The 15712-nt window shown below is 48.1% G+C and overlaps 1 protein-coding gene across 5 annotated transcripts in view; it reads right to left on the bottom strand.

The window, feature by feature from the left end:
* The window catches only part of CENPE (centromere protein E), a 1295748-nt gene that overhangs the window by 1020699 nt on the left and 259337 nt on the right, over positions 1-15712 (bottom strand). For all 5 annotated transcript variants that reach the window (XM_069241483.1, XM_069241500.1, XM_069241509.1 and 2 more), the window contains one exon: positions 4449-4583. In XM_069241483.1, the coding sequence (XP_069097584.1) occupies positions 4449-4583 (135 nt within the window). The remainder of the gene's footprint in view (positions 1-4448; positions 4584-15712) is intronic.

Raw genomic sequence — 15712 nt, 5'->3', positions numbered from 1 at the left:
ACCTTATTTAACATGTATATACTCCCACTGGCTAAGACCATTGAATAGCATGGGTCTACAGTAATTTTTTTTGGGGGGAATCCTCAAGATCCTGAAAAAGACCCTGGACCAGAGATAGCAAGGAAAGCAGTGGTACAGGCCCTAATTATTTCAAGGCTGGACTACTGCAACATGTATCTGGAAGTGTCCCAGATGCGGATATTGCAAATTCAACGAGTCCAGAACACAGCAGCTCAGCCATTATTTAATCTTCCTAACCGTGTTGCTATAGGATCTACTCTAACCAAGCTACACTGGCTTACAGTGAAGCAGACTATTTTGTTAAAGGGCGTGGAGTGAGCACCAAGGACCACTGGCCCTTGCACAAAGACCACAACCAGTGCCACAAGCGCACCATCTGCCCAAGACCCTGACACAAGCACAACTGGTCCCATGCAGAGATAGATCACCTCTCTTAAGGGAGTTCGACAACAAGGGCCTATGCCACCTTCAGGGTCCGGTCAGGACATACGATTTTGGAGTAAACCAGGCATCATGGGTCCATTCACAGATAATGATCCCCAGCTGTCTGAGCCCAACATGTGCCAAGGATAATGAGCTCATCAACGCTGAAGACCCACTGATGCCAAAATCCTTGCCGGAAGCTGGAGCCAGACAATCAGATGAGCCTATGTTTTAGAGACTCCAAGATGAGCTTAACGCCAGGAAGAAGCGGATCTTTAAACACGGACAGCTTGCAAATGTCCGAGCCCAACACTAGATGGCAAGAGTATGCAAAGCATGTTAACTTATGAAAGGATGCTTACAGGATAAGTGCCACACATGCTGCCAACATACATTTCTCAGTAGTCTGTCCTCTATGCCTGGGGGTGAATGAGGTCATAAGTTGTCCTACCTACTCCCCCTTGTCAGGTATTCCTCCTCAGAACCAGTTACCTGGTGAGCGCTAAAATGATTCTCCATTCTTTGTGTGTGCTTGTCTACCCACAGTCTAGTGAAACTCTGCTCTTCCTTTAAATTGTGGTGCTGGTTGTCACCTAGCAACCTGAGCTCTGGACAGTCTCACCTGGATACATACCATGAATTTAACCAATTGACTATTTTGACATTCGACTTCTGCTACTCAGTCTGCAATACCTGGACAAAAGGACAAGAAGTGTCCCCTAATTATTAGGGATGAGAGCACTAAAGACTTTTAAAAACGAGTTTGGGGGAATAAAGAGCCTTGCATCAAAAACACCGATTTACAAATGGATCTATATCAGAAGCCACCTACGGCCTTGACAAGATGCGACATGCAGACATTCCTGCTTTGTCTCACTTTGAGCTTAAATACCTCTGCAGTATCCTTCAATTAAGAGCTCTAGTTCAGGATATTTGGCTATCTGGAACATCTTCAGAGACCATGTTGAGATTGCTCTTTCTGGAACAAGCTATGCTCTGCAACAGCGCTAGGATAATGTCAGTGCAGGTCGAAATTCCTGATTAACACTATCCATGTCAAGTGGTAACTCGTTAGTAATTAAATGACCTTCTACAGGCATTCATATTCATACTTTTTTTCCACATTTCACCTTTTGCTAGGTAATGAGCAAAATGTATTTACATGCACATCCCAGCACTATCCTTCCACCTGCTCAAAATTTTGCTTCTGAAATTCTGACTTCAACAGGACCTCAATGTAGGAATCTGGCTATGTAGCGTACCAAATCTAAGGGTCCACTATGCAGATAGTACAGGCTACCCTTATTGGTTTACAGAAGTAAAAATGATAATCCGAGAAGCTCTCTTTTGTGGTAGTGTGGGCAGGCAGATAGACTTAATAGAGGATAGTGCTAAGCATTTGTTAAACACAGTCCATAAATGAGACAAGCTCAAGAAGGAACTCAAGACCAATTGTTTAGAAAAACAGTTACTTTGTGTAGATTATGTTTAAACACCAGAATACTTTCAGAAGAATGAGTACTGTTGCAGTTTTATGAAGATTTGCAAGTAACACCAACACAAATGTGCTTTTACATAGAAAAGCTTTCAAAGTACTTTTCCTGCATAGGGGTCCTTGCAATCAGTTCACAGGGCTCACCTCTGGGTAGTAGGGTGCTAGAAGTGAATATGCACAAATAAGACCAGCAGTTCAGTTTTACCTGCCCTAGGACATATGAGTGCAGTGGTGCTATTCAAGCCCGGTTCCCGTCCACTGCACGCTTGTTGACAAGGTGGGGCCACCTAGAAAGAGTGCAAAAGGGGACCTGGGGACAAGTCCAGGAACTCCCAACGGAGTGCTCAGTTGTTAGGTGTCCTCGAAACAGAAGGACACTGCTGGAAGTTGTGGACTAAGGCTCGGGTGCAGAGGATCTTTGGCTGCAGTGCTCCCGCGTCAAGGTGCAAGATGTTCTTTGGGTGACCTGCAGAAGAAGAGATAAACAAGTTCGCTGGACGACAGACTGATGTCCTTTGCGGTTCGGACGTCCCTGGTCTGCAGGTCCTCAGATGCACTGTTGGAGTCTGGAATGGCGTTCAACAAGCCTTGGCTGGTGCAATGGGTCCAGTACTCTAGGTTTTGGTGAAGCCTGGTTCCAATTAATCCTGATGTCTTCTCACTTTGAGAGATAAGACTGGCCTTTTGGAGCACGGTGAGCTCCTACTGGACGGCTGCTGCATCGATGGACCCGGTGGTCAGCAGAACAGTGGACCAGATGTTGCGGTTGGTGCCGGTAGGAAGCAGGGAAGTGGCTCCTCCATGCCAAAGGAGATGCTGGTGAAGTGCTGGAGAACCTCTGAGGCTTTATGAGTCCCCATAGCTGCAGGACGAGCCAAGGCATCGCAAGTGTCTGGACAGGGGCAGGTAGGCAGGGTTCCGTGCCAAAAGGTTACCAGTCTTCCACAGATCTTGCTCTTCCAGCTGTTCTGTGTCCTCTCAGTGTCAGTCAAATTTGTTTTTCTGGTGTTAGGGGGCACCTAAATAATCAATTTAGGGGAGTATAGTGTATTAGCCAATGGGTTTCTTTGCCTTGGGGTGACTACACCTCCTATATGACCACTTCTGGTGGTGAGTGGGCATAACCCTATCCCATTGAGGCTAGTTCCACCAAAAACAAGATGGTGGAACTCTTCCTCAAGTGTCCCCTTCAAGAAGCCCACCATAGGGGTGCCCCTAGCCCAACAGTGGAACACACCTACACATTGAATTTCCCATCTGTCTTGATGCCAAGTGTGCCTCACTGCAGGGGATTGCTACTCCCAGGTCTGGGGAAGCCGGAGTTGCATACCAAAGACAGCAGGGCCTTTGAAGACCCTGGTATTGGTATGGAGATCTGCCAGCCATCCTGCTAGAGTAGCTGACGACACATCGCTCCGAAACAGGCTGTGTTTTTGCCCTCTGATGACGATGGCTCCCACCTAAAGCAGGGTCAGAAACCTGTGTGGTGGCAGGCTAGTTGAGCCCAGTCAGCCAACACACACAGACTAGTGGGGATCAAGGAGCACATCTAAGGTGCCCTCTGGATGCATGTCATAATAAATCCAAGGCTGGCATCAGCTTGTATTTATTAAGACAAAGAGTTTGATACCAATCATGATAGGTTTAAGTGAAGCCATTATGTGTCCAGCACATACCTTAGATAGCGTCCCTGCTTACTTGCACTACTCCGCAATGGGGATGTGCATCACAGGATCATATCTGCTCAAGCAGATAGGACCACACATCAAATATAATGCAGCCCTGCACAAGGGCTCCAAGTCCTGCTGTAAGGGTGACTTACATATACTCCGATGCAGTGAGCAGGGCATGGCACACAATGGGTGACACATGCCGTATTTTCACCTGGCTTGCACCAAAGTACGCAGTCTGCAATGCATGCTTTGGGGGAGGGTCTCTGAGAGTAGCACAATGCATGCTTAAGCCCTTGGGGTCCCTGAAGCCCTTAGGGTCCCTCTCCACTACTCAGTCTCTTGGTACCAGCAGCACCCTTTACTAGGGACTGACAAGCGTACAGGAGTATGTACATTTGTACACATTACCACCTGTTTTTAGGGTAACTGAACTGGTACAGAGGAACTGTTTAGCAGTGACCCAGTGCACCTCATTCGAAAAATCCCAGTACCAGGGAGCAAAAAGTGAGGGTAACCATGTCCGAAAGAGGCATTTTACTACACTCAAGAGCAGCTAAACCCTTTGACTTGTGTCAAGCATCACTTAAAAGAAACCGGTGATGTTGTGGTAGCTCGTCCTAAGGAAAGCAATCTGTAGTAAATCACACTTCTGCCTAGAATTTGGATTATCACAAGTTACCATTGAAAATGATGATTCATGATGTAAAATACACACATTTGAAAAATAAGGTAAGTCACGAGTTAGGCCCTAAACGGCTATGGAAAACAATGCAAAATAATTTTATTTTAAGAAATGTCACAGAAAGATCTGACAGATTTAACATTCAATTGCATACCATTTTTTCTTTCAGGTCCAGGTTCTCACTTCTGAGAAATGCAGATTCTTTCTGTGCATCTTTGGTTACAGTTTCAGCATCAAGAAGTGACTGCTTCAATTGAATAATTTCTTCACAAAACTTTTCAGCAGAGCCCTGTAAGACAAAACAAAATGTACTTTTAATGTAACATAAGGCAAAGGTTTCCTTTGTAATGCCCATCACAAAAATAGGGCAGGGGTGGCGTTGAGATTTATGGCTGCATTTCTCCATTTTCTTATAATTCTTTTTAGTAGCCTCTTTCTAGCATGGTTACCCCATTTTTGGACCGTTTGTCATTGTGTTTGACTGTTTCCACTGGGTTCCTGCTAATCAGGACCCCAGTAGTTATGCTATCTCCCTTAAATTTTGGTTGTTGCATACTGGTAACCCAGTATTTAAACCACAGTTGGTATACTGGTGCCCCCTTATAAGTCCCTAGCATAAGGGTCCTAGATACCCATGGATTGGGGTCCAGGGGTTCCCTATAGGCTGCATTACTTTTGCCACCCATAGGGAGCCCATGCAAATGCTTCTACAGGACTGCCATTTTCCCAGACTTCGTGAGTGCAGGACGCCATTTTACGTGTGCACCAGACATAGGTTAATACCTATGTCTAGCTTCAAAATGGTAACCCCGAATACGGCCATGTAAGGTGTCTCACAACTGGGAATTGTACCCCAATACTGATTCCAGTATTGGTTGTACAATCCCATGCAGTCTGGGGGCTACACAGTGGACCCCTAGTACTTCCATACCAACCTGACCCTTTCCAGTCAGCCCCAGCAGGCAGGTTTCTGCCCTCCTACTGCCTGAGCACCTCAAGCCCAGGAAGGCAGAACAAAGGATTTCCTTTAGGAGAGGGGTATTATACCCTCTCCCTTTTAAAATAGGTGTAACAAGTTTGGGAGGGGTAGCCTCCCCAAGCCACTGGTAATACTTTGAAGGGCACAGATGGTGCCCTCCTAGCATAATCCAGTCTGCACTGTTTCAGGGACCTCCCCCAGTCCCTGCGCTGGCACGAAATGGACAAAGGAAAGAGGAGTGGCCACTCCCTTGTCCATCACCACCCCAAGGGTGGTACCCAGGGCTCCTCCAGAGGGTCCCTGGATTTTACAATCTTGGATTCAAGGTTGGTAAGGAACTCTGGGAGCATCAGAGTGGCCAGTGCAGGCAGGTGACAGAGCCCCCTCTTGATAGGTGGTCACCCAGCTAGGTGACCAATTCCCCCTTTTAGGGCTATTTACTGTGTGTATGTAGGAAGCTGGCTCTGCATATACTATATCAAAATGAGATTCAGTGCGCACAGAGTCCAGGGGTTCTCCAGAGGCTTGACAGAGGCAATAATAGATAATAATGCTCTATTTGTGGTAGTGTAGTCTAGCAGTTAGGCTTATCAGAGGGAAGTTTTAAGCATTTGTTGTACACACACAAGCAATAGAAGAAACACACTCAATGACAACTCCAGGCCAATAGGTTTTTATATAGAAAAATAGGTGTTTATTTGTAGAACCACAAGATTCAGTTTGCATGTAAGTACATACAATGTAAGGTACTTGGCATAGTTATAATCGGAACTTTGAAGGCAATCGACAATGCATACAGTTTTCTTTGAAATGGCAAAAAGCTATTTTAAAAGTGGACAGTGCCATTTTCAACAGTTCCTGGGAGAGGAAAATAAAGTACAGTTTCTGAGGTAACTAACACTTAGAGTCTTAGTCTCTAGGGCATAGGTAACCCCACAGCAACACTGGGCCGGTTAGGTGCAGAGGTCAAACAGGAGCCAAAATAACGCGAGCGTCTATGGAGACAGGGGATACTCCGGTTCTGGTATACTTGCAGGTAGGTACCCACAATGTCGGAGGGCAGACCAGTGGGGTTTAGAGGAGCACTGGAAGGGACCCATGTAGGCACAAAATCACACCCTCAGCGTCACAGGTGCGGCCGGGTGCAAAATGCGAACGGGGCGTCTGATTTCCAATTAAACTCTATGGGGGACCCTGGGGGGTCACTTAGGTCTGTACTGGGTGGAGGTGCTTTTTACCTCCCCGTGCAGAAACTGTAACACCTGGCGGTGAGCCTCAAAGGCTCTCCTGTTACAGCGCTCCAGGGCATCCCAGCTAGTGGAGATGCCCGCCCCTCCGGACACAGCCCCCGCTTTTGGAGGCAAGTCCTGAGGATATAATGAGGAAAACAAGGAGGAGTCACCCACCAGTCAGGCCAGCCCCTAAGGTGTCCTCAGCTGAGGTGACCCCTGCCTTAAGAAATCCTCCATCCTGGTTTTGGATCATTCCCCCAATAGGATAGGGATGTGCCCCCCTCAGGGAGGAGGCACAAAGAGGGTGTAGCCACTCTCCAGGACAGTAGCCATTGGTTACTGCCCGCAGACCTAAATACACCCCTAAATTCAGTATTAAGGGGTGACCCTGAACCCAGGAAATCAGATTCCTGCAACCTGAAGAAAGGACTGCTGACCTGGAAGCCCTGCAGAGACGGAGACGACAACTGACTTGGCCCCAGCCCTACCGGCCGGTCTCCAGACTCAAAGAACCTAGACAGCGACGCATCAAGCAGTACCCGCGACTTCTGAGGACTCCGAGGACTGACCTGCACCTAAAGGACTAAGAACCTCCTGAGGACAGCCGCTCTGTCCAGAAACTACAAAACAGCAACAAACCAACTTTAAAGAGACTCTAACCTCCTGCCAGAAGCGTGAGTCTTCACACACTGCACCAGACGCCCCCCGGCTCGAATGTGGAGAAACCAACACTGCAAAGAGGACTCCCAGGACTCCAGAGGCTCCCCCAGACCTCGACTGCCTGGTAACAAAGGAACTAGACGCCTGGACCAAGCACTGTACCCACAGCCCCCAGGACAGAGAGGAACCACCTACCAGTACAGGAGTGACCAGCAGGCCGCCCTCATCCTAGCCCAGTCGGTGGCTGGCCCGACAAGCCCCCCTGTGCCCTGCCTGCACCGCAAGAGTGACCCCCCCACCCCCCAGGTCCCACCATTGCTTTCAACGCAAAACCAGACACCTACTATGCAGACTGCACCTGACTGCTCCTGTGCCGCTGAGGGTTTGTTTTGTGTGCTTGTGCCCCCCCCCCCACCCAGTGCTCTACAAAACCCCCCTGGTCTGCTCCCAGAGGATGCAGGTACTTACCTGCTAGCAGACTGGAACCGGAGCTCCCCTGTTCTCCATAGGCACCTGAGTGTTTTGAGCCCTCATTTGACCTCTGCACCTGACTGGCCCTGTGCTGCAAGTGTGGTGGCTTTGGGGTTGCCTTGAACCATCAACGATGGGCTGCCTATGCCCAGTAGACTGACTGTGTAAGTGCTTTACGTACCTGAAAAATTAACTATTACTTACCTCCCCATGAATTGTTGATTTTTGCATTGTCCATTTAGCGTATTGCCATTTTTGCCAAAACTGTGTATACTACTGTTTTAAATCAAAGTTCTATACTTACCTGTGTGAACTACCTTACAATTTATGTACTGACCTAAAATTTGAATCTTGTGGTTCTAAAATAAATCAAGAAAATATTTTTCTATATAAAAACCTATTGGCCTGGAGTTATCATTGAGTGTGTGTTCTCATTTATTGCCTGTGTGTGTACAACAAATGCTTAAGACTACCCTCTGATAAGCCTACTGCTCGACCACACTACCATACAATTGAGCATTAGTATTATCTAATTTTGCCACTATCAACCTCTAAGGGGAACCCTTGGACTGTGCACACTATCTCTCACTTTGAGATAGTATGTACAGAGCCAACTTCCTACAAGGCCTTAAAGCCCTAAGGCAGAGTGCACTATACCACAGGTGAGGGCACAACTGCATGAGCGATGTGTCCTAGAAATGGTAAGTACAGTGTGGCCATATCAAGTATATGGTCTGGGAGTTTGTTAAAACGAACTCCACCGTTCCATAATGGCTACACTAAATACTGGGAAGTTTGGTATCAAACTTCTCAGAATAATAAACACACACTGATGCTAGTGCTGAATTTATAAAAAAAAAAAAATATGCACCCAGAGGGCATCTTAGAGATGCCCCCTGTATTTTACCCAATCCTTCAGTGGAAGACTGACTGGTCTGTGCCAGCCTGCCACTGAGACGAGTTTCTGATCCCCTGGGGTGAGAGCCTTTGTGCTCTGTAGGGCCAGAAACAAAGCCTGCACTGGGTGGAGGTGCTTCAGACCTCCACCTGCAGGAACTGTTATGCTAGGCGGTGAGACTCAAAGGCTCAGGCCTGGTGTTACAATGCCCCCAGGGCACTCCAGCTAGTGGAAATGCCCGCCCCCTGGACGAGCACCAACTTTGTGGGTCAAGTCCAGAGGGATGAGAAAAAAAAGGAGTCACCCCTCCCCCACCTCAGCCAGGTCCACCCCTAAGGTGACCAGAGCTGAAGTGACCCCCTCCTTGAGAGATCCTCCATCTTGCTTGGGAGAAATAGGACCAATAGGGATAGGGATGTGCCCCCCCCCCCTCCCCGGAGGGAGTGGGCACAAGGAGGGTGTAGCCACCCTCAGGGGCAGTAGCCATTGGCTACTGCCCTCTGACCTGAACACATCCCTAAATGTAATATTTGGGGGCAACCCTGAACCCAGCTCTTGAGATTCCTAACGATATCACAAGAAGGAGGACTACTGACCAGCAGAGAAGAGAAGGAGACAACTGACTTGGCCCCAGCCCTACAAGCCTGTCTTCTGATTCAAAGACTTTGCAACCAAAAAGCGACATTCTACAGAACCAGCGACCCCTGAAAATCCTCCAGGGGACTGCCTGCAACAACGAGGACCAAGAACTCCTGTGAGCAGCGACTCTGCCCAACCAGAAGAAGAGATATCCATCATTAAAGGGACTCCCACCTCACTCCAGAAGCGTGAGTCCCCACTACTCTGCACCCGACAACCCCAGCCCATGTCCAGAGTAAACAACTAACCAGAAAGGTGCCCCCAGGCGACTCAGACGACGTGTCCACCCTGGGACAACCTCTCTGCACCCCCACGACAATGCCTGTAGAGGGAATCCCGAGGAGCCCCCTGACCGCGAATGCCCGGGACAAAGATATCAGGCACCTGGAGAAGCACTGCACCTGCAGCCCCCAGGCCCGTGAGAAACAGACCACCAGTGCAGCAGTGACCAGCAGACGGCCCTCACCCCTGCCCAGTTGGTGGCTTGCCCGAGAGGCCCCCCCTCTGCCCTGCCTGCACCACCCCAGTGACCCCCGGGTCCCTCCATAGAGTTCTATTGAGAACCTGATGCCTTGTTGGCACACTGCTCCCGGCTGCTCCGTGCCGCTGAGGGTGTGGTTCCTGTGCCTACTTAGTCTCCCCCCCCCCCCCCAAGTACTCCTCAAAACCGCCCTGGTCTGCCTTCCAACAACACGGGTACTTACCTGCAAGCAGACGAACCGGAGCATCTTCTGTCTCCAAAGGCATCCACATTATTTTGGCTCCTGTTTGACCTCTGCACCTCACTGCCCTGTATTGCTGGTATGGGTGCTTAGGGTTGCCTTGAACCCCACCCCCCAACAGACGACTACCTATACCTCGGAGGCTGAACTCGTAAGTGTGGTACTTACCTCTGAAACTGTACTGTACTTACCTCCCCCAGGAACTGTTGAGAATTGTACCGTCTACTTTTAAAATAGCTTTTTGCCATTTTAATGGCAACTGTGTACAATATGGAATCTATTCTAAGTCTCAACTATTACTATGCAAAGTACCTATCATTTAATGTACTTACCTGCTAAATGAATCTTGTGGTTGTAAAAATAAACAAAGGACTATTTTTCTATTTAAAAAAAGCTATTGGCCTGGAGTTAAGTCATTGAGTGTGTGTTTTCACTTATTGCCTGTGTGCCTACAACAAATGCTTAACACTACCCTCTGATACGCCTAACTGCTCAACCACATTACCACAAATAGAGCACTAGTATTGTCTATTATTGCCTCTGTAAAGCCTCTTGGGGAATCCATGCACTCTGTACATACTATATCTCATTTTGATTTAGTATATACAGAGTCAGCTTCCTACAGTAGTTATCAAGCATGTGTATCAAATGTACCTTAAGTTTTGGAGATAACACTTTACAAGTAACACCTTTCAATTTTATAAGTTGACAGTGCAATTTTTCCATATGAGCCAATGCAGTACTAGGGGAGGAAAAGTGTTAGCAAAGTTTACAGGTAAGTACGTGACTTATGATCCCAGTCTTCGGAGGTTAGGGTGTCCACGGGTCAAATTTCAAGTGGACCCCAAAAGCGCACCACCAGCAGCACATGGCTGGCCGGTGCAGACGTCAAAGTTGGTGTCAGGTTTTCAATGGAATCCTATGAGGGCTGGGGGCACTCAGAAGAAAGGATTGCAGGTAAGCACCTGCGGTTTCAGGACACAGGCCTGGGGGAGTTTAGGTCAGCATCGGGCAGGCCTCCGGTCATCACCAAACACCGTCAGTAGCACAAGGGAAACTAACACAGCAGTAGGCAACCCAATGCTTTTCAATACAGGGACCTCGGGGTCACAAAGATGCTGCAGGCTGGGTCCAGGGGGTTGGTTCCAGAAAACCAAAGGCTGTACAGTCAGTCATATTCCCCAAGGCCAGGGGGCTGCGGGTGCATGAGTACACCTTTGAGTGTCTCGAATATTCATCAGATCCAGTTGCGGTCATAGGGGTCCTCCAGATTCAGGCTTCAGGCATCCTTGTGTTGGCAAGGAGGTGTCAACCCAGGGCGAACTCTAGGTCGGAATCACCAGGGGACCTCCTTTGAACTAGTGGGCCACATGGATTCGGGCTGTGGGCATCAGGTTTAGAGTGGGCAGGGCTTGCAGATCCAGGTGAGGTTTTGGAGTCCTTTTTGGAGGATTTCTTCTGGACAGGGCCTCTGTCCTCCGGAGTTCTTGGTCCATTGCTGGGCAGGCAGTCCTTTAGGGTTTGTAGAGTTTGCCTGTCCTGTAGGATGAGTCACCTTTTTGCAGCAGAAGTCTTGAAACAGCACTCTGGCCATTAGGCTGGGGCCAACCCAATTGTCCTCCGGAATATTCCCTGCTGGGGTCGCCTCTTCAGTACTCCTTTCTGGAGGTCGCCAGGAATCTGGTGAGCAAGGTTCTGGAGTGCCCCAAAATACTGGATTTAGGGGCGTTACAGGGGTCAGAGAGCAGTAGCCAATGGCTACTGCCCCTGAGGTTGGCGACATCCTTCCTTTGCCCAACCCCTTAAAGGGGGAAGGGGAGAGGGGAGGAGGTACATTCCTATCCCAAATAGTTCCTATCCTCTCACTGAGGGTACACTCTAAGATACTTTGGCATATTGTCATAAAAATAAAGTACCTTTATTTTTAGTATAACTGTGTATTGTGTTTTCTTATGATATTGTGCATATGACACAAAGTGGTACTGTAGTAGCTTCACACGTCTCCTAGTTCAGCCTAAGCTGCTCTGCTAAGCTACCATTATCTATCAGCCTAAGCTGCTAGACACCCTATACACTAATAAGGGATAACTGGGCCTGGTGCAAGGTGTAAGTACTCCTTGGTACTCACTACAAGCCAGTCCAGCCTCCTACACTGCTCAACAAGGAGAACAGCCCAATGACGAAGAATGCCACCTCTGTGGGTTAGGGATTGTGCAACCTGTAAGGGATGGTCTGTGACCACTGGGAAGTTCCTTAAGCCTTAAGGTAGCCAAAAAAGCTTCCCATGTTTATCAGAACTACACATGATTTATTAGACATCAAAAGGAAAACCAAGGCTCCTGCCTTACTGTTATGTTTCTTTTATCAGCCCCATCTCCTTTCTGATATGTGCACAGGCTCCTTTCCAGTGAACTCTCTGAATCAAAGAGCACCCTTTAAAGTGTCCTGAAGTGCCTGTCTCTTCGTCCAGTGTGACTCCGATGGAATGCAGCAATCTGCAAATCTGTCCGGGGATTCCTCTACCTCTTCATGCTTCCCCCAGTCAGGCCTGTGTCTCCCAAAATGGAACTCAGAATTTTTCACAATTTGTACCATTAACAGGTACACTTGTACCCAGACATTCAATCATAGAAGCACTGCACAGCACTACAAACTACCTTGAGGTAGGCCAAGGGTTAGATGGGCACACCGTGGAAATTTACAAGAGTTAGCCTTTAGGCCTTACTCCAGTGACACAGGTAAAACGGCTTTTCACTTCTACTGATCACTCCACAATATGCTGCCCCCACTGCTTGTGCTGCTTAACTACTGGTAAAGCCTTTCACCACCATGAGGGTAGCGGTTTGGGTGCCCTTCCTGGACCAACAAGACCGAAATCCGTGTCATAGCAACCATGCATGATCCAGGTTTGTCCTTTGTAGGAAAGTAGCCTCTTTTTGGCATGGTTACCCCCACTTTTTGCTTGCTGTCAGTGTTTTCGCTAACCCGGATCCCAGTGACTGTGTTCTCCCTCTAAATTGTTTTGTTCCCGACACTGTACACCCTACATTTGGCATAATGGTGTCCCCATACAAGTCCCTAGTATATGGTACCCAAGGCTTTGGGGCACCAGGGGTTCCCCATGGGCTGCAGCACATATGTCACCAATGGGAGCCTATGCAAAATGTGTATGCAGGCCTGCCATTGCAGCCAGCGTGAAAAGGTGCATGCACTCTTGCACTTCAGGTCACTGCACCAGGTCACTAGAGACAGCAACCTATGGTAGGCCCTCCTAGCCCAGAGGGCCGAGTGCAGGTACCTGTGGGTGAGGTCACCCCTGCATGAGCAGAGGTGCCCCCATGAACTCCAGGCCCATTTTCCTGGACTTCGTGAGTGTGGGGAAGTCATTTTACCCATGTACTGGACTTCGGTCACTATCAATGTCCAGCTGCATAATGGTAACTCCGAACATGTTTGATATCAAACGTGTCGGAATTATGCCCCAATACTGTTGCCAGTACTGGTTGTATCATTCTATGCACTCTAGGGGCTTCTTAGAGGAACCCCAGCACTGCTCCTACCAGCTTTCTGGAGTTGCCGCACCCCTGACCAGCTCAAGCCCTGAAAGGCAGAACAAAGGATTTCCTTTGTGACAGGGAGGCAACACCCTCTCCCCCTTTGGTAATAGGTGTTACATAGGTTGGGAGGGGTAGCCTCCCCAAGCCACTGGTATGCTTTGAAGGGCACATTTGGTGCCCTCCTTGCATAAACCTGTTTTCAGCAGTCTAGGCACCCCAGGACCCTGCTCTGGCGTGAAACTGGACAATGGAAAAGGGTGTAACCACTCCCCTGTCCATCACGACCCCAGGGGTTGGTGGCATAATGGCCCAGAGCTCCTCCAGGTGGCCACTTGATTCTGCCATCTTGAATCCAAGGTGGGCGGAGGCTTCTGGGACCATCTGAGTGGCCAGGTCAGGCAGGTGACATTGCAGACCCCTCCTGATAGGTGGTCAATCTGCTGGGTGACCAATCCCCCCCCCCCTTCCTGGGCTATTTTGGGTCTCCCTCGGACTCCTCTGCAACGTTTACTTCAACTTCTGGCCACTGGAACCGCAACTGGACTTCACAGGAACCTACAATCTGCAGCTAGAGTGACGACTGCTCAGCAACATTGTTTCTCTGGCTCCTTCCAGTCTGGTACTTATCTACCTTGTGGGTTTCCTAGTTCCTCCAGCTCCCCTCTACTGATTCCACTTCCTTTGGTGGGGGCTCGACTTTTGCATCCTACTTTTAGTATATGGTTTGGTCCGTCTAACAATCCCTCTCCCCGCCATTCAGTATTGGCTATTGCTTTCCCTGTTTTCTATTGCATTATATGCTAATTGCTGACTGCTACTGAACATATAATAGTGTGTTTTACTTACCTCTAGTTGGGGTATTGCCTATATAGTATTTGTGTCACTAAAATAAAGTACCTTTATTTTTTTAACACTGTGTGGTTCTTTCATGTGTGTAAATGCTGTGCGACTACAGTGGTATTGCATAAGCTTTGCATGTCTCCTAGATAAGTCTTGGCTGCTCATCAACAGCTACCTCTAGAGAGCCTGGCTTCCTAAACACCGACTACACCTCACTAATAGGAGAGATACCTGAACGTGGGATAAGAAATAAGTTCCTTACCTGTAACTGTAATTCTCCAGTATTGGAAACTTTCATAGATTCACATGCTTGAATCCTTCCCAGTCATCTAGATGGGAGTCCCAAGGCAATACCGAAGATACACTCAAATGTATATATGCACATTACATGCATTAGGCCTTTAGCTTATTAACATATCACAGTCATTTTGTAAAGGAAGACCAAACTCTAGAATCCACCAATCCGGTTACACCACACTCTAGAACCCTCCTTTGAGGAGCTGCCTTCCCTCAGATTTTCCAAGCATTAGTGCTTAATATAGATACCACTGAGAGAATTAAGATGAGCTCCCCAGGGGTGGAGAGTGGATTGTATGTGAATCTATGAATGTTTCCAATACTGGAGAACTACAGTTACAAGTAACTTATTTCGTACTCCATTATTGAAACTTTCATAGATTCACATGCTTGAATCAGAATAGCAAGCAGTGATTAGCACATTTTCTGCATCTACAATATCAGCATTCTGCTAATTAACAGACAGTATGAGCACTTCTTACAGGTTATGCTTGTTGCTTAGAGTATGAAAAACTGAAAGCTATTATGCTATAGAAAATGTGACATGAAACCGTAAAATAGGATGGTGGGAACAAACAAATGGCTCATCTTCATTGGAACAAATGTTAAAAAGGCCTGCATGACCAACCGCTGCATCCCGGAGAGTCTCTGTATCCAGGAAATAGTGCCTTGTGAAGGTATGCGCCGTTTTCCACGTGCCAGCTCGACAGATGTCCAGGAGTGATAGCCCTGAGCACAATGCACAGGACGTGGATATGGCTCTGGTGGACTGTGCACACACCTTAGTATCCAAAGGTCGACCGGCTTTCTGATGGCAAAAGACAATAGCATTTCGAGTCCATCGAGAAATAGACTGTTTAGTTAATGGGCATCCTTTTCTAGGGGCACTGTATGAAAGTGCCACTGTTTGGCATGGTTACCACACCCCTCTTATTGCCTAGTGTTGATGCCAACTTTGAAAGTGGGCTAAGATCCTGCTAACGAGGCCCCAGCACCAGTGTTCTTTCCCTAAAACTGTACCTTAGTTTCCACTATTGGCACATCCCTGGCACACAATTAAGTCCATTGTAAAAATTAACTCTGGTACCAAGGGCCCTGTGGCCAGGCAAGGTCTCTAAGGGCT

Source organism: Pleurodeles waltl, chromosome 1_2, assembly GCF_031143425.1.
Source record: "Pleurodeles waltl isolate 20211129_DDA chromosome 1_2, aPleWal1.hap1.20221129, whole genome shotgun sequence".
In the NCBI taxonomy this organism is placed as follows: domain Eukaryota; kingdom Metazoa; phylum Chordata; class Amphibia; order Caudata; family Salamandridae; genus Pleurodeles; species Pleurodeles waltl.
Note: the sequence above shows the minus strand (reverse complement) of the source record. Positions and strands in the feature narration are given on the sequence as shown.